This window comes from Lutjanus erythropterus, chromosome 4 (assembly GCF_056507025.1).
Source record: "Lutjanus erythropterus isolate fLutEry1 chromosome 4, fLutEry1.hap2, whole genome shotgun sequence".
Taxonomy (NCBI): Eukaryota; Metazoa; Chordata; class Actinopteri; order Lutjaniformes; family Lutjanidae; genus Lutjanus; species Lutjanus erythropterus.
Window position 1 is genome coordinate 2,256,906 of NC_139320.1, and position 19,328 is coordinate 2,276,233.

General features: G+C 41.0%; 2 protein-coding genes across 2 annotated transcripts; both read left to right on the plus strand.

The window, feature by feature from the left end:
* Window positions 1-266: 266 nt before the first annotated feature.
* Window positions 267-2,242, plus strand: LOC146327350 (uncharacterized; the record flags this gene model as incomplete). The annotated part of the gene is made up of 3 exons (XM_084716255.1): window positions 267-326; window positions 977-2,023; window positions 2,150-2,242. Coding segments are annotated over exons 1-3 (1,200 nt in total), but the record flags the coding sequence as incomplete, so codon positions are not given.
* A 1-nt stretch (window position 2,243) lies between these two features.
* Window positions 2,244-4,080, plus strand: LOC146327351 (uncharacterized). The gene is made up of 3 exons (XM_084716307.1): window positions 2,244-2,265; window positions 2,702-2,791; window positions 3,126-4,080. The coding sequence occupies exons 1-3, from the start codon at window positions 2,245-2,247 to the stop codon at window positions 3,441-3,443; spliced, it is 429 nt and encodes a 142-aa protein (XP_084572433.1). The 5' UTR covers window position 2,244; the 3' UTR covers window positions 3,444-4,080.
* The last annotated feature ends 15,248 nt before the right edge of the window (window positions 4,081-19,328 follow it).

Genomic DNA, 19,328 nt, shown 5'->3' on the forward strand with positions numbered 1-19,328 from the left:
GTGCTTTTTCTTTAAAATGTCGGTTTTCATGTGGTTTGTTACTTGGTGTTTGTTTGTAAGAATGTATCCTCAATTTTGCATATAAATTTTACTCTTTATTCCAAGTAATATTCACTAAACTACTCCATTAACTTTATTAGTTGAAATGTGCAAGTAAAATGTACTTGGGTGATATCAGTGAACCTGGCAACCTCCTTTGCACTCAGTGTGTGACGTCAGAGGCCGTTCGTTGCACGCTGTGCTGTTGAGTGCTTCTTCCCTCGCACATGTGGACACCTGAGACCGTGGATCAGCAGTGGGATTTTAGTCGACATGAGACCGTGGAGGTAAGTCTTGACAAAAGCTAACAAGCACACAAACGTTGTAAGGCCCGTTTTATGTGTTATTTTTTGTGTAAGTCGGTGCGGCTCATTTTTCGTCGTCTTCTGCTAATGTTAGCTAGCTAGTGCACTTGTCGTTTTTGCCTGGAGGCTGTGGTTTTATCACAGTTGGATATGTTGCTGGGTGGAATGACTGGCTTGCATGGTGTGTCTGTGTATGTGTCACCCCATAGTCTTAGAGTCTCTGCAACTCCCGACCATGTTTGCAAAGTTTGGATGAAAACAAGTGCAAAACTGGATACCCTCATTTGAGAGGAATATCGCATCCGTGTGTGTGTGTGTGTGTGCGTGCGAGTTTTTCCATCCACATGGGGACATACTATACTGGTGGGGACTAACTGTCTCTTTGTGAGGATCAAGACTTGGTTTTAGAGTTTATGTTTGAATTGGGTTTTGGTTAGGTTTAGGGTAAGGAGCTAGGTAATGCATTATGTCAATGAGAGTCGCCATGGAGATAGAAGTACAAACGTGTGTGTCTGTGTCTGTATGTCTGTCTGTCTGTCTGTCTGGGTCGACTGTGGCTGTGTTAATGTGTTGATGTGCTGTGTTGGATGTTGTATCAATTAATGTGTGTCTTTTTCTCCATTTTTCTGAAGCACCTTCCTCATGTTGATATGGCATCCCCAGTGAGACTGCGGATCATCTTTGGCGAGGATGACATCCGCAAACTGATTCTTCCTTCAGGTATCCCGGCCACAGTTCAGGGTCTCACTGATGTTATTCAAGAGACGTTTCACATTACAGAATCATTCACTGTAATGTATCAGGACGTGGATTTCGATAACCAATTTTTTACTTTGACCTCAATTGAGGAAGTACATGATAAGGCTACCCTGAAACTTGTAATGACTGAACCAGTAGTCTTAACTCTCAGTCCTGTGGATTTGTCAGACATAGAATCCCCAGTACCACAGTCTTCAGATGCAAGCTCTGGCCACTCATCTGGATCACAGGACACAATCCTGCTTTCACCAGAAGATGAAAGTGGAACATCTTTCAGGTCTAAGCCATGGCCAAGTAAGTTTGAAATACTGCCCTTTTCTTATGATGTTGACCTTGTACTGGAAGCTGGAAACAAGGATTATGAAAATGAAGGCACACTGTTGAACAACCCAAGAGTAACAAGTAGCATACTTGAGAAGCTATCAGAGACAATATTTAGCTTCACAGCATACCCAACTGGTGTCCAGATTTTAGCTGTTGCTGAAGCTTTGGTAGAAAAGTACCCGTGCCTCAAAGAGACAGGGTCTTTTAATGGCTTATATGGCTGGCAACAGAGGATCAAGTATAAAATGGGCAATTACCGGGCAAAGTTAAGAGGCCGCCAGCTAGCCATTCCAGAACTGGAGGTTAACACACTGAAGAGACGATGCACCAATGAAGAGGGTTCACCAAAAGGCATCAAAAGGGCGAAGAAAGCTGAAGTGAATTACCTGCCACCACTGCCATTAGGAGAGACAGAGGAAACTTTAGAGAATGAGAGACTAGATCTGCTCAAGGAAATAAAGAAGAAGAACAACGGGAAGATAATTAATGAGAAAATGGAGAAGTCTTTCGCTCTCAGAAGAAAGGAGGTTGTCAATGACTGCCCCACAGTCCAAGACCTCATGGAACGATGGCCTGGTCTGTTCAGTGAAACTCAGGTAACTCCAGTTCTCTCTTACACTACGAGGTTTGTCTGATGGGGACCTGTTCATTCAATAATTAAGTGTACATGGGGTCTGTTGAGTCATCTGGATATGATTTTGTGTTTATATCTTTCGTTTCAGATCAAAGAAGAGTTCGAACGAATAACCACAGTTCATCTGGAGCAAACGTTTTTGTCCAAACTGGACAGGCACACCACCAAACTTGTGGAAGACCGATGTTGGACTCACTAAGTGAGGTAAATGATTTAATTAATGTAATTGCATCATCTAATGTTAATGAATGTATTGCTGATGTCTTATTTTGGTAGTGTCTGTTCACCTCAAACTTTTCTCTTTATCTCATCACTGTGTGTGATTTCTCACAGAAATGTAGACAATCTTGTCCTCTCTCATATTATGTGCTCAAAAAAGTAGAGACATTTACATAATCTTCACTGTGAGTCTCTGAGTGGTCTCTGGGTTTGATTCCTATTCCTATAGCTACAATTGAGCCCTTGAAGGAGCACATTGTCTCAACAGATACCATTAAGAAATATATTTTATGTTGCACACTTCTAATACACTTACCCACGTAGAATGCTGTTGCAAGCTTACATTCCCTATAGGTAACTGTTTGCATTTGTGTGTGCTGTATTATTCTCTGAAATTAAATATTCTTATAATTTTTAACAGCAACATATCGAAGGCCGAAGAGACATCATCATCCGTTGCTTGGTTGAGTTCCTTGGAGAGTCTGTAGAGGAGCTGATCAAAGAATACGAGGTAAATTTTATGATTTTTGGATGATCAAAGCCACAAGGATTATCTCACCGTCCTCTACACTGAATTGTGGTTCACTGTGGTGTATTTATATTTCCATGCATTTCTTTACACTAACCTCAAACACTCCCCAATGGTATGTGTCTGCAGATGCAGAGACTGCAGATTCAGACAGACCTGCAGGTCTGTATCTGCAGTCTCAGGGTCTGCAGACACACCCTCCTCAACAGTCTAGGCATTTTTAACTGTTCCATGTTATTCAACCTCCCTTTCACAAACTGTTTGAAATCTAGACTCAGCCATTGATTTCTAATTCTAGTTGTATATGTTTTCACAGGATGTCAGCCAAGAGGCCGTGAAGGAGGACTGCAGTCAACACTTGATGAAAATCATCATCATCCGTCAGAACCTGGAACAGGCAAGCCAAGACCCCAGCTACGTGTCTGTAGCCATAGAGAGGAAAGAGGTGTTGGAGGACTGCAGGAGTGTGTCAAATGCTTGTCTGCTCCTCATGGGTGTCATTTATGCAGTCAATCTGAGTTACCCACTGAAACTCAAATACACATTTGAGGTATTTCAGAAAATGCTTCTTGAGCTCGATGCTCTCAAAATGTCTTCAAAGGTCCAGGCTCTCCACAGGAAGCTACTAGCATGAGTGTGTACAGTGCTGCAGTGTTTTGAATCCATGTGCCCATGCTCCACAAAGGAAAGGTTTTTAGTTCATGTTCTTCTCACATTTCCTTCTGTGATCACAGCGATCCAGTGTTAGTAGACAGTTGATTCAGTTGCTGTTGTTGCAGTGATACCTCTTCTCTGTTCTGAGGTTTAAAAGAAAGGAATACCCTACATATGTGAAATTGCCAAGGTGTGTGTGTGCATGCCTGTGTGTGTGTCATTTCTGAAAGTCATTTCTTCCCCGATTTTTAGAAATCTGTGAACATTTGGAAGAAAGTGTCATCAGCAGCAGGTCATGTTTTCTTTTAAGAGGATATTCACACTAATTCTCCATTGAGTGTGTGGGAGGATTCCTCACCTGCAATACAAAGGCTGTGTTTATTAGATTTTAAAGGATGTTCACTGTTTCTCAGCCCTATTGTGTGTGGACAGGAATGTGTGTGTGTGCGTGCGTGTGCATGCGTGCGTGAGTGCGTGTGTGTCTGTAATGAGACAGAGGTGTGTGTGTGTTTACAATCCTTGTTCATGTACACCAAAGGAAGGTTATGATGTTATGTAGACATACATATATATCAGTGCAAATGGGAAAATAAAATGTCCATTTGAAAAATTGAAAATGTTTATTTATTCACTTCACAGAAATGGCAACAAATTTATTGTGGTAATGTGAAGTCATAAATTAAATTTAATTCAAGTAAATATTACTTAATCATTTCATAGAATTAAACAAAGAAAAGCTTAGTTAAATAAGAGTAAGAACCACCAGAAATATTTAACTGGATTTTGCAATTAAAATGCAATGGTAATTGAGTAAAATTTACTTCCAATAGGTGAGTACTGCTTGTGAGATTTACTTGAGTATTTTTTGTAAATAAAAGGTGTTTTTAGGAAGTAAATGCTACTTAGAATCATCCTGAGTAAAAATTACAAGGGATTTCCGTGTGGAAAAACTTGCCTAGCTTTTTTTAAGTAAATGTCACTCCAAATTTTTTTCAGTGCAGTTCACAACAGGCCTTCAAGTTCATTTGTGCATTAATGAACGTCACCTTATATTATTTTGATGAATGTTTTTGAAAACACGTACACATTTTAGATGCTTTATAAAAGATGAACTGCAGATTCTTCTATAGGTTTTTTTTTTTTTTTTTCCATATGGCGACGTAAATAAAATCTCCTCTGACACACCTGTGGGTCACGACCCAGGCTTTGGGAATGAAACTAAAGAGGCAAAATCAGATGAAACCTCTGGTTCAGCCCTGTGCTAACTTGAATGGGGATAAAATGATTTCATTGTTCAGCTCTTCCAGACTCTCCAAATATTTTTGGAATGAATGTAAATAATAAATAAAATTCTGATAATGAAATTGGTCATTTTGCAGGCGTTATGAGACTCAAAATAAATTATTATGTTTTACAGCTGCTTCTTTCACACTGTTAGCTGAGAAAAAGGTCTTTTGGGGCTGCAGGACATCAGGTGATGTTGTCATTACATGGTTTGGCCACTATGTCAAATGTGCTTCAAACTTCAGTACACTTTCTGGGGGCTTGGAGAAACATTGTTAAACAAAATCATAAAAACAAAACTGTGTTGAGGGAAACTTTAAGGAAAAATATTTGGCTTCATATGTAAGCGTCACATTTACCATGAATAACAGACCATTGCTCTGAATAACAGACAGTTGCTGTCACTCTGAGACCGTTGCTATGGATGCGGACTGATCATAAAACCTGAAAGAGTGATAAAATCACTTTCAATTGAATAAAATATTTTTTAGACTAACATTTTGTGCCAAATCATAAGTACCTTTGTAATAAGTGGGCTAATATAAAGTGAGTCTGCATTATCACTTAACTATTTACAGTTAGCTAGATTAGCCCAGTGGTTCCCAACCTTCTTTTTTTTTTTTTAATTCTGGTGACCTCTATTATCCAACCCAGTGGCAGGTATTAAGATAAAATGAAATAACCAATCTTCTCAGTGATGGTCTCGTTTACTGTAGGTCGTATAGAGACATCAGTTTTAAACTGAGACTGTTTCATAACCAGTTAAAAACTCCTTGTAGAACCTTTAAAGAATACTAGTAATAGACAAAATCTTTATATTTTGGACACAGTATGATCTATTTTGACCTCCTTGGGTCTTGAACAGTTACCAAAATGAAACCATGTGAGAATCATCTGAATCATGATGAGGAGACACAACTGATTTTTATGATCTTTACAATGTGTTGTATTTCATGAATGTATATGTTATTTCATCTTAAATCTAAATTTGTAGCTGTAGCTGACAGATAAATAAATCAAGTACAGTATACCTAGAAATATAGAAAGAATTCAAAAGTGACTGACGGACAAAGTAATGTACAAATACCTCAAACTTGTACTTAATCACAGTGATTAAGGTGAATTTATTTATTTAGATTTCACCTGTAACTATCACAGAACCAGCTTCTGTCATATACCATTTGGAATTATCTATTGATGCTGTCCATTATAGGACTTAAGTGTTGTTTAAACCATCAATGATAAAAAGAAAATCAGTGTTTGATTTCAGATACCAGCACAGATGTATTTATACCATGTATGTTGATTCAAAGAGGCAGACACATGCAGAAATATGATTGAATTTTTATTGAATTTTTTGTTTTTCGTGGGACAAAACCTGAGCACCAGGAGTAAAACCCACGCAGACAGCTGGAGATCACATCAACTACACAAAAACAAGATGGAGGTGTTTCTGTGGCGCTGCAGTGTCCAGCATGTGCTTTTTTGGAGTTGTGGACTGGGGGATGAGGAATCGGGGGGTGGGGTCAGGGGGGGTAGAGGAGGTGGGGGTGAGGGAGGAATGATGGACGGATGAATGGGGAGAAGGTGGAGGAAGAGGTGAGGTGAAGTGGTGGAGATGGAAGTAGCTGGTGTTGCCCTGCATTAGAACCACCACCACCAGCAGCCTACTTATTAATTGATTAATTGATTTTATTTTATTTTATTAATTTTTTGTGGGACAAAACCTGAGCACCAGGAGTAAAACCCACGCAGACAGCTGGAGATCACATCAACTACACAAAAACAAGATGGAGGTGTTTCTGTGGCGCTGCAGTGTCCAGCATGTGCTTTTTTGGAGTTGTAGGCTGGGGGATGAGGAATCGGGGGGTGGGGTCGGGGGGGGGGGGGGGGGGGTAGAGGAGGTGAGGATAGAGGTGGGGGTGAGGGAGGATTGATGGATGGATGAATGGGGAGAAGGTGGAGGAAGAGGAGGTGAGGTGAAGTGGAGATGGAAGTAGCTGGTGTTGTCCTGCATTAGAACCACCACCAGCAGCCTGCTTACTGTTCTTCATTTGCTTGTTTCCTTTCCTCCTCTTTCCTTTCTTTCTGTCTTTTCTTTCTTTGCTTTCCATTTCATTTCTTCTTCCTCCTGCTTTGCTTTACGTTTCATTTCTTCTTCATCCTGCTTTGCCTTTTGTTTACTTTCCTTCTCTTCTCTTTTTTTCTGTTTTTTCTCCTCCTTTGCTTTAAGTTTCATTTCTTCTTCATCCTGCTTTGCCTTTTGTTTCCTTTCCTCCTCTTCTCTTTCTTTCTGTTTTTTCTCCTCCTTTGCTTTACGTTTCATTTCTTCTTCATCCTGCTTTGCCTTTTGTTTCCTTTCCTCCTCTTCTCTTTCTTTCTGTTTTTTATCCTCCTTTGCTTTACGTTTCATTTCTTCTTCATCCTGCTTAGCCTTTTGTTTCCTTTCCTCCTCTTCTCTTTCTTTCTGTTTTTTCTCCTCCTTTGCTTTACGTTTCATTTCTTCTTCATCCTGCTTTGCCTTTTGTTTCCTTTCCTCCTCTTCTCTTTCTTTCTGTTTTTTCTCCTCCTTTGCTTTACGTTTCATTTCTTCCCTCTCCTCCTTTGCTTTCCTTTCTTGTAGTTTCTTCTCTTCTTTTGTTTTGTTTTTGATTTCCTTTCCTTCCTCCAGCAGGGTAACTGCCGTCTCATAGTTCTGTCCTTCCACGGCCAGTTTTACCTCGTCTGCCGGTGGCTGTTCCACTGTTGTCTCACAGGACAGGTCCTCTCTGATTTCCTTGTGCTCAGTGTTGTATAACTGAAGCATGTTTTTGGAGCTTTGGACAGCTCCGGTGTTGGAAAGCTCATTTTTGGTGTCTTTGAGCTCTTGAGAGAGATTGTTTTTCTTATTCTTCTTTTTCTTTATAATTCTTTGTCGTTTCTTATGGATCTTTTTCTCTGCTTTTGTCTGTTTAGTCTTAACATTGGTCTTGTGGCACGGGAAACCTTTATTTGTGTGGTTCAGTTTCAGACAGAGCTCCTGAAGTTCTTTTTTCTCTGCCCGCAGCTTGTTGACTTTCATCTTCCAGCTCAGGTTTGTCTCAGCAAGGTCTGCCATGAACTTACACCGCATATCGACGGACTGTTGAAGGCAAGATTTGTAGGTTCGAAGACTGTCAGCTTCGATGCTCAAGAGCTCATTTTTGGCCTTGTTGAGCTCTTGAGAAAGACGGTCCTTCTCATCCTTCTCTTTTTCTAGCTCTTCATATTTTTCACATTTTCCACAGAGTTGCAGTTTTGCATTCTCTGTCTGCAGCTGCTCTACCTTCTGCTGCAACTCATTCTGCAGTGCAACACTCCTCTGCTTCTCTTCCTGGACTTTGAGCATCTGATCTTTCAGCTCTGAGAACTTTTGCTTCTCCTTCTTCAGTGTTGCTTCAAAATTGAGCTTCTCCTCATACTTGTTGTACCTGATGGTATCCAAGTCATCCATTTTGGAAACAAGGTCTATGTGGAGAGAGCGTATTTCTGCCCTCTGTGATCTGATGATCCTTTGGTGCTTTTGATTTTGAGTGCGGTAATTTTCCGCTTTAATCTCCAAGAGCTGCTCCAATTGGCTTATCTTCAGTTTATAGTTGACGAAGACTCTTGGACGGTCTTGACGAGGATTTTCAGGGTTGTACCCTGGATTGTGTGTGGGGTCTCTTGGCTCCATGGAAGTGTTTCTTGAAAACTGTGGTTGTCTGTTATCAACTGTAGATGTCTGTGATACACTGCTGTTGTTTATTGAAGGCATGTATCTGTTGTGGACTTTTAGTGTCTGTAAAAGATGGAGTAGCCTCTTTAAGACTGTTGGGTTTCAGTGATAGACTGGTGTTGTCTGTACTGTGGTTGTGTGTTTGTCTGTAGACGCAATAAACTCGACTCGACGGTGTAACGGGACACGTGTGAAACGCGGCTGTGATTCTGTCTGTCGTGTGTACAGGAAGGTTCTAACACGGGAGGGTTCCAGACTCTGACATCACAGCTTTTTGCCTTTGATGTCTTGAAGATCAAAGACATTCTGTGTTTCCCTAGCAACAAATTCAAATAGCTTTATTGACACAAACAGAATATGACATCACAGAATGCTGTAAATTGACCAATCAGAATTGAGTATTTAATAAAGCTGTGTTGCTATGAATGACAGATGAAATTCTGATAATTGAATCACATTGATGCAATTTTGACTTGATAGACTCTGTGGTAGCAATAAAATCACTTTTAATTCAATAAAAATTTTGAAGTTGAATATAGGTTCAGTTTCAACTAATTACTTTGGTTATTCAGGTTAATTAAAATTAATTATGTATTATTACATCACCTGTTCTTAAGAATTGGGACAAATCATGTATTGTTTTGGGGTTCATATATGAAATAAATATAAATGTACTTTTTTATTTTCTAAACTTAGTCTGTCCCAGAAAACATAAATGTTGGTACTTTAAAGATTTCTGTCAGATTGTTACAGATTTAATCAGGCATAAAAAGGGTCAGCTATACCCTGAGGACCCCTGTCTCACTTCCTGTACAGGCTTGTATCTATGCAAAGTTTGTCACTAGAGAGGTGTTTGTCACATGCCTCTACTGCAACTACTGAACTTTTTTTCCTGGGGACCCACTTCTTAAAAATGACAAACCATCACTCTGCCACACAATGGCTTGATGGCTTCTTTGAGTCCTTTTCCAAGTGTGCTGCAGTTGTTTAAGATGTCAAAGACTGCATCACTTTAAGTGTAGCAGCACATAAAGTCAACTGGGGATACCTTGGCCCTTGCTCATGGTACTCAAGGGCATAAACCATACTGCTGTAGAACAGAACTGCAAGATGAAGCTTGGGTGCGTTTCATTTGACAAATTCATCTCCTCGTCTCCTCCACTCACTCCTCCCAGCGAGGACAGGAGAGTGACATGAGGAAGAGACACAAAGATTACACAGATTAGTCCATTAAAAAGTGTGTGACAGTGATCCCACAATAATAATCTCTCCTATAAATCCTGTTTCTACCTATTTATGTCATAATTCATAAAATGCAGAAATTTGCTGTCCTGTAATTCTAATAATTCTTCAAATCAGTTATTTCTTCATGAGCTGTTTGTGACACAAAGAATATGAATAAACACATCAGAAGCAGTAAACTGATGCAGAAACTTCTGTCAGTCAGAATTTGATTTCCCAGCATAGGTCCTGATGATGCAGGATCGCCAAAACTGTCCAATCAGTGTCACGTCTCTTGATAAAAGACTTCCACGTATCCCATCATTGCTCTGAGCTCCTCCAGAAGCCTCCTCTCTTCTTCTTCGCTCTTTGTCTCCTCTGGGTGCATTTAAGGAATTGGAAGATCTTTCACGGTAGCAGACAGAAAATGACATCATTGCTTCCTTCTTCTGAAACTTGTGGAGCTCCTCAATGTTGGTGGCTGTAGCTCAGTCTGTACAGCCAGTGGTTCACTTATCTGAAATTCTGTGGTTCAGTTCCCCTCAAGTGTGCATATCAATGCATCCTTGGGCAAAAAACTGAACCACTGTATGAATGAGATCAGAGCAGAGGCACTTTGCATGGTGGCCTCAGCAATTAGTGTGTCAATGTGCCTTGTAGTGTAAAAGGGCTTTACACAAAGCTATACAAATGCAGATCCATTTACTCATTTTCTGTTAGCCATGACTTCGGTCCCCATCAAACTTTTTTGCTTATGAATGTACATTTCATCCATCATCAGTGAGAAAACCGTGTCTTTCCCTGCTTTCTTCTTCTCAGCAATATGACTTGAAAGTAACAGTAACAGTAAATCCAGGATGTACAGAGATGCTATTGTACTAGTTTTGTATGGTCTGAGAATGAGGCAAGGCCAAGTAAAACTTCTCTCTCACATAGTCCTTTGGAGAGTAGAGGTGCGGTGTAGTTATGAATTCCTTCATGTTTTCAGAAAACATTTCTGTCTCCCTCTTTGTTTGTATTCTTTGAAGGAATTCTTGGGGAACATAATCAAGACTGTCAAGAAGAGAAGAATACTTGAAATGAAAAGTTTCTTCTGAAGAACTTTTATTACATTTTCCAAGTAAGAAACTCTTGCCTTCAGTCTTCTTGTCTGCTAGCTTTTCATCCTCAGCTCTTTGCTTGCAGCACACAGCTTTTCCTCTTCTGCATTAGTTTCTTGTAAAGTGTTCTCTACAACAATACAGGCGTGATCATTTAGAGAGCAGCTAGCCAGCTGTGTTGACACAGTGTAGGAGTGATGTGATGCTGAGCCTGCCTGATTTATCCACATATTTTGTTTCAGTTTGTTTGAAAGTTGAATGCTGCTTTCCAAACCAACTGTTGGGAGGGTTACTTTAAAAACATATTGAATATAATTTATAGAAATATAATTTGTAACATGTTACATTAGATGACTCAAATTAAGTACTTTGGATTATATTTTGACCTTACACTCCCATTAACATGACAGAGGTTTGACTCATACATAAACTCTCTAGTCCTCCATATTATTGTGTACCATTGTAACATTTATTATTATTATTATTTAACTTATTTTATCTCTTTTTCTTTTCTTTCTTTTTTGTTGCTTTTTGGTTCTGTTTGCACTGCAAATATTTTCTCATGCCTACAGTTTCTTCATTTGATACAAATGTACATTATTTAATGCATTGTCATTTTAAAGGGCTTGTTCTGCACGATTTATGTATTGTTTTGTCTTTGTCTTTGTTATTGTATTATATACATTGAGGATTCTGTAATTACCATTTTTTAGCATTTTTTAGCATTATAATAAAATTATAAATTAAAAAAAAAATCATCATTAGCATGAAAACACACAAGCATAACAAAAAAAAAGAACTTAAAGTTACCACAAACTGCTTCTGTAAATTAGACGTGGACATTTTGAAAGCAGCTGGTTTATGGCAGCAGAGTTTGCACTGCGCTGTAATGTTGCAACGTTCTTGACAATCCATGACAAAAACACATTCCTCAGTGTTTCTCCTCTCTGGTGTTTTTGTTGTTTTAAGTTTTAAAAAAGAAGTCTGTTTTAGGAAATGCTGCCTAATATGAATTTTTTAGTTTAACAAATAAAGTAATCCATTCAAGTAATCTATTTTTAATGGCAGTACTACTATTACTACTATTACTCCCTAACCCTGATGGTCACACATTCATTGTCAGACCAATGTCATCATGTCACCCATAGTCTGCCTGAGGGTTGTACTATGAAGGAAGCTCAACACAGCCAGGCTTTCTTTGGATGAGCTGGCTCGACAAAACCTAAACCCCCAGTAACACGTATCACAGCGGTGGTTATTAACTTACTTTATTAACCCAGTCTTTCTTCTTCAGACTCTGTGCGCACTCATAAAAAGGCGTGTTGCATCATTTGACTCTTCTTCTGCACAAAGCGATCATGAGCCGCCCACTTCAGTCAAAATGATCAAGTTGTTATAATTATGAGCTGTGGAAAATATACAAAATATATCACCTAAAAAAGCAACACTGTTGCTGCAAATAAAGCAGAAGAAGAACTATGCTGCCAGAAAATTGCTGATCAGCTAAATGCGATCTTAATGCTGCCGTTTATTTCTAACATGAAAACTGCACATTAAACAATAAAACTTCATACAGCAGATTTAAACATGAGATCACTTAAGTTTTTGGTGTAACTGATATAAGATTTTTTGTGATATGATGAAATTTCTAATCAGTGTTCTGAGCTGCAGTATCAGCAATGCGAAACAGACAACAGTAAATGTCATAGCTCCATTCTCCCAGTTTCCCTCTGCCTCAGTAATTTCCACTCTACCTGTCAGTCACTCCCACCTCATCAGTCCCAACTCCACTCACCTGCAAGCTCAGCTGCAGCTCATCCCCAATCAGCCCAGTATATAAACCTCTCCAGCACTCTCACTCTTTGCCAGATTGTTCTTCAGCACACATGCAAGACTTTCCAGCACTACCTGCCTGATGTCCTGATGCCGAACCTGCCTGCCTGCATCACCTGTCTCCCGGTAAACTCACCAGCCTTCTTTCCCCGATGACGGCTTCTGCCTCAGTGTCTCTGGTTTCTGTCTGCTCACCTGGGGGCTCATTTATAAAGGTTGCTGCGCACAAAAAGATTGCGGAAACGGGGCTGAAATGTGTGTACGGATTTTTCACCACCAACGTTCCAAACCAAATTGTGCACATTCCCATGCAGACTTTGGACCATCGGTAGTTTTTCAGGCACGGGAAACCAGCGTTCATTTTGTACCAATGTCGTTTTCAGTGATCCAGTTGAGCAGATGTATAGTGTTTTTAATGGCTTTCAGTTTGCTTTATCTCTGTGTTTAAATGTGTGGAGTCGATTGTTTCTATAAGGACACGGCTGCTGCTGGAGGGTAAAGATGCACAGCCAAGCTGCAGTGGAGGTGCAGGGCGCACAGCTGCAGCACCTCTGACCTGCTGCAGCACAGCAAATAAAGGAAACAGAAACTGTTTATGTGAAAAAAGCCCTGATTATTTTTGTACATAAACGTGTTGATGTATTTGGTTTACTCTCAACTCAAATAAGAGAATACACATTATCCATTACGGAGGCTACCAACTCATCCCATGTGTCTGGCTCACTCTGACCCCCTCTGTCTTCAACACTCCTCTGCTCTGGTGGGATTCCCTGACAGTAAGTTTCTCATCAAAAGAACGAGGTGTCTTTCCACTATCTGTGGTACAAATACAGACTCACACAGCCTCTGGCTCTTTGCTTTCTGGTTTATACTTTTCTGTCAGACTACTTATTTTTTTAATTGGTCTAGTGTTGTATGTGTGAGGCAGCAGTATTTTTAGTGTCCGTGACGCACTGCCACTCTGACGCCTTTTTGGTGTCTGTAATGTCCACAGTGTGTCCACCATATAACATATTTTCCTTGTCTCAATCTCCATAACACTAATGTTGTTTTCATTCTGTGTGACGTTCCTTTTTTAGCCTTACCTGCAGCGTTCGCCATTATCGTTCTCCTGCAGTCAGTGTGAATGAATATTAATTTGGGGCGTTTCATTGACCATTTATAGGCAATTATGGGCGTTACATGACATCTGCAAAAGGTGTGCCACATTTTCCATTGATTGTGATTTATAAAGGAATCAGTTTTTACGACTCTGGGGATCCCAAATATGGAGAAAACTTTGTCCATAACTGGAATGACTGTGTTTGCTGAGGCTGACTTTACACTCTCAACAACTGGGTAACATGTATAGTCATCCATGATTACAACCAGGTATTCTCCAGTTGGAAGTGGTCCATAAAAGTCTGCACTAACACTATGCCAGGGGGCTTCTGGTAGAACTGACATTTTCAGTGGCTCAGTATGTGTTACTGGTGTGTTGGCCTGACATGCGAGACAACTACGTACTACAGCTTCTGCTTTGCGGTCAATGTCTGGAAACCAAACCTTGGTTCTGAGCAGTGCTTTAGTCTTGACAATACCTTGGTGTCCTTCATGGGCTAACTGTAGCACTCTATCTTGTAAGACAGTGGGAATTACTATTCTACTGCCCCGTAGTATGATGTCTGATACGTCTGATGTTAGTTCACCGCTAACTTGTCTGAACTGTTTTAATACGTCTGCATGTTGTGGCTTGTCAGTTTTGTGCCATGTGTTGTGTCTGACATGAACACTGACCTCTTGCAGGATAGGGTCTTTAAGTGTCTCTGCTTTGATCTCAGTGAGTGTCATGGCTTTGGGTGTTGCATGACTTGCAATGAAGTTCACGTACTCCTCTGCTACTTTTGCCGCACGTGTGCTGTCACTTGTCTGAGCATGGATAGGGTGATGAGCAGAGGTTGCGCTAGACTTTTTCGTTGTCTGTCATTTTGACTGACAGGGTCATAAAAATCCCGTCATAATCTATTTTTACCTGTCACTTTAATTTTTAAAATGATAATAATTACATATTCAATAGCATTTAATTTTGATTCATTTTTAATTAATATTCAGTCTGAACAAGCTGAACAGAGAATCCACACCGTACCTCTTTTATCAACACCATCATCGTTATCGCCGCATAGTGCATGCTGGTTAGATTTGTGTCTGACTTGATCCCGACTTGCACATGTGGGCAACAATAACCTCACGAGATCGAGGCGGCCGCAGTTTGTAGAGCCAGATGCCGCAGCTGCCCTCCACCGACTGCAAACGCCTGGCTGTCACCTGATCAACAAGCTGACAGGCTCTGATTGGCTCTTAATGTTGACAACAAACACCACGTGTTGTATAAAATACTAATTTTCTTTGTAATTGTAATATTTAATGCTGGACATATCAGTCTTCCGTTGTGCAATTAAGTTTTAATCTGTTAGCAAGCAGATATTTTGTGTCTGATAATAATAAAGGTTATATACAGTTGCACTCAAAATTATTCAACCCCCATTGCAAATCAGGTTTATTGGCAAAATGTACAAACCTTCAGCTGTTTTTGATAAACAACTCAAACAAGAACAACTTAAATAGCTCAACACAATCAGTATTACAGGTGGTTTCTCCAAATTCAACACAATATGGCACTTTTAATTACTACTGCTGTCTCAAAATTATTCAACCCCTTCTTAACAAGCATCTTTAGTACTTGGTAGAGCACCCTTTTGCTGCTATGACCTGCTGCAAATGTGATGCATAGCCAGACACCAGGTTCTGACAGCATTCCTGAGGAATCTTAGCCCATCCCTCATGGGCAATAGCCTCCAGCTCTTTAATAGTCTTGGGTCTGCGTGCTGCAACTGCCTTCTTCAATTCCCACCAAAGATTTTCTATGGGATTCAAGTCAGGTGACTCTGATGGCCACTCTAGTATCTTCCAGGACTTTTTCTGAAGCCAAGCCTTGGTGGACTTTGAGGTATGCTTGGGATCATTGTCCTGTTGGAAAGTCCAATGATGCCCAAGCTTCAGCTTCCTCACAGATGGCATGACATTTTCTCCTAGGATTTGCTGATACTGGACTGAATCCATCTTGCCTTCCAAATGCTGCAGGTTTCCAGTGCCAGAAGATGCAAAGCAGCCCCAGAGCATCACCGAGCCGCCACCATGCTTCACTGTAGGCAGGGTGTTCTTTTCAGCGTATGCCTCATTCTTCCTCCTCCAGACATACCGCTGATCCATAGGCCCAAAAAGTTCCAGTTTTGTTTCATCGCTCCACAGAACAGAATCCCAAAACTTCTGTGACTTATTTATATGGTTTAGACTGTATTGGAGGCGACTTTTTTTGTGCTTTTGGGTCAGTAGTGGTGTACGTCTTGGAGTTCGGGCATGGAGACCTTCAGCGTTTAGTGTGCGCCTTACTGTAGACACTGAAACCTCAGTGCCTGTTGCCACCAAGTCTTGCTGCAGGTCTTTTGCAGTCACTCGAGGGTTTTTGGTCACCTGCCTCCTCAGACATCTGGAGGCAGCTGTTGACAGCTTCCTCTTTCTGCAACGTCCAGGTAGTGTAGCCACTGTTCCTTTAACTTTGAACTTGCGAACTATGCTTCCAACAGTATCTCCAGGAACATTCAGTGCCTTTGCTATCTTTTTGTATCCTTTTCCTTGTTTGTGCAAGGCAATGATCTCCTCTTTAAACTTTTGGGACAATTCTCTTGACTTAACCATATTTCTAACATGCAATCAAACGTCACTATGAATAAACCCCAAGCCAGTCCAGGTATTTGTGTCCTATCTCAAGCACATCTAATGCCACTGATGAAGCCCTTTATTATTGATGTCAGGTGTGCTTGAGACAACTCCTGATTTGCAAATGAGTGCTCCTATGTGGGATTCTATATAGGGGTTGAATAATTTTGAGACAGCAGTAGTCATTAAAAGTGACATTTTGTCTTGAATTTGGGGAAACCACATGCATTATTAGTTGTGTAGAGCTATTTAAATTGTTCTTGTTTGAGTTGTTTATGAAAAACAGCTGAAGGTTTGTACATTTTGCCAATAAACCTGATTTGCAATGGGGGTTGAATAATTTTGAGTGCAACTGTATATATATATGACTTATCAAAAGAACAGTTTAGTGCTTTACAAGGCAGATAAAAGAACAGATGTTACATGCGTCAAAAGGAGGATCTCTTCTATTTTAACTTCAATCAACGATCAAGAACACACTTTATTTCTTCAGCTATGATCATGATCTGCAGACTACAGGTAACCTACAGGTGATCTAACAGGATGTTCGTGTCTCTTCCTCTGCTGTCTCGTAAGTCTGTTGAAAACCGTCCGACTTGACTGCAGCTTTTTGTCTCCACCTCCTGCTGTGGCCGCCTGATCTCGTCTACTCTCCAGGCGAGGCGCAGTTCATCTCGAACGAACCTAATAGCTAATTAATATGCTCACTCGCCATCAAGTGGTCAGGAGTGTGAATTGCAACCTGTCAAAATGACAGATGACCTTCAGATTTTTCCGTCACCGTTTTAAAAAAACGGTCAATGACAGAAAATATTCGGTTAACGCGACCCCTGGTGACGAGATATGTAGTCAGCAGCGTTGTCAGCTCCTTTTCTGTACTCCACTTTGAAGTCGTAGGGCTGAAGCCTCAGTCCCCATCTCTCGAGTTCTGGCAGGTGGTTTTGACCTGGGATTGTTCTATATGATTTCAAGTGCTTTGTGATCTGTCACTAGAGTTAGAGAATGAGCATAGATGTACAGGTGGAAATGTTCACAGCTCCACACAATAGCTAGCGCTTCCTTTTCTGTCTGTGAATACCTCTTCTCCACATCACTGAGAGATCGGCTGGCATATGCTATTATGTGTTTCACCCCTTTTTCATCTTTTTGGCAGAGGATTGCACCCAGTCCGACCGGGCTGGCATCCACGATCAGTTCTGTCTCTCTGCCTGGGTATAAGTATGACATCGTAGTGTCACAAGTCAGACTGTCTTTCAGTGTCTGTAATGCAGCTTGCTGTTCTGGACCCCATTCCCAGAGTGTGTCCTTTCCGGTGAGCTTGCGCAGAGGTTCTGAGATGGAGGAGAAGTCCTTGATAAACCTGGAGCAATAGTTGGCCATACCCAGCAGACTCTTGATGTCGCCTGGAGTCTGAGGATCTGTGGCATGCTGAACTGAAGCTTTACCTGAAAGTTTTTCAGCTTTCCAATCCCTTGAAACAGCTCGGGATGCTTTTCCACTAGTTCGTCTGCAACTGTGCGACATTGTGGTGTGGATGATACTGCTGTGCCAACTTTAATCAGTCCCAGTGCTTTGGATGTTTTGTAACTAAGGACATTGAATCCATCACCTTTAACTACATAGAATGTGCATATTGTCTTTTTACATCCCTTTTCCACGCTGCACTTGAAAGCACCACTGACAGGTAGAGGAATGTTGGAGCGAAAGGGATAGATTTTGGTCTTGGTGGGGCTGAGTTGTGGATGTGGCATCAGTTTCTCAAAACTTGCTTCACTGACGCAGTTTGCTGAGGCCCCTGAATCGATTAGGAATAGCATGCTACTACCGTTTAGCTTGACATGGGTTTGTGGCAGCTCTGAGATCTTGTCAGCATCAACTACAAAAACATATGCATCATCACTGCTGGAAGAGTTGTGTTCTCTTTCCCCACGGGATGCAGTTTCTGTTATGTGATGGACCTTCTTTGGTTGCTGGTTGGCCTTACCTTGTGGCTGTTTGTATTGATGTCTTTGGATTTTGAGCGACATTGTCTTGCAAAGTGGTTCAGCTTACCACAGGCTCTGCACTGTTTGCCTTTGGCAGGACATTCACCATCATGAGGGTATTTACCTCCACAGTTCTTGCAACGGTTGTCTGGACATCGTTTTTCTGACCATCGGGTGTAGCTTGGATTTTTCTCCACAGATTTTTGATCCAGCACGTTGACTGTAGCAGTTGTTCCTCTTTCTATGCCAGTCACTTGCATTTCAGACAGTTCAAGTGTTCTTCCGTGGTCTAGAAGCTCATCTAAGGTTAGCTCAGGCTCCCTCAGTGCTTTCCTGTGCAGCCTGGATGATGCACAGCTTTGTATTATTGTGTTTTAATCTCTGCTTCAGTGTCTGCAAACTCACAGTTCTTAGCTAGCATCCTTAGTCTGGTGTGACACCTGTCCAAATTTTCTCCTGGTTCCTGCACTGCTTTTCTGAATATGTACACTTGATACTGTACATTTTTCTTTGGAGAGAAGTAGCCGGATAACTTCTGCTTTGTGTCAGCATCTCTGACATCTTCGGCTGCTAATGTGTCATAGATATCATGCACTCTTTCTCCTGCCACATGCAACAATAATGCTTTAAGCCTAGCATCTCCAGTAATGTTCATGGCAGTGGTGTAGTTTTCAAACCTTTGCAGCCATTTATTCCAGCGAGGTCCAACAGAACCAAGGTCAGTTTCAGTGTCAAAAGGTGGGAGAGAAGCGGTATGTGCAGCCATGCTTGTCGCGATGCGCCGACTGCCACGTTTGTTTACTTTAGCTTAGCCAACTTTGCTTAACTTCACTCGTCCACTTGCCAGTCTTTCTCCCTCTTTCCTCCTCAGGAAAACAGCGGTGTCCATGTTGCTTCTGTGTGAGTCTTTGCCTTTACTCCTTGTCGCCATTGTAATGTTCCTGTACTGG

Excerpts from the sequence above, each read along its gene's own strand:
- LOC146327351 (XM_084716307.1), top strand. The coding sequence starts at position 2,245 with ATGTTGGACTCACTAAGTGAG. Across the intron at positions 2,266-2,701 it reads TGTTGGACTCACTAAGTGAG|CAACATATCGAAGGCCGAAG; the intron begins GTAAATGATTTA and ends AATTTTTAACAG. Across the intron at positions 2,792-3,125 it reads AGCTGATCAAAGAATACGAG|GATGTCAGCCAAGAGGCCGT; the intron begins GTAAATTTTATG and ends ATGTTTTCACAG.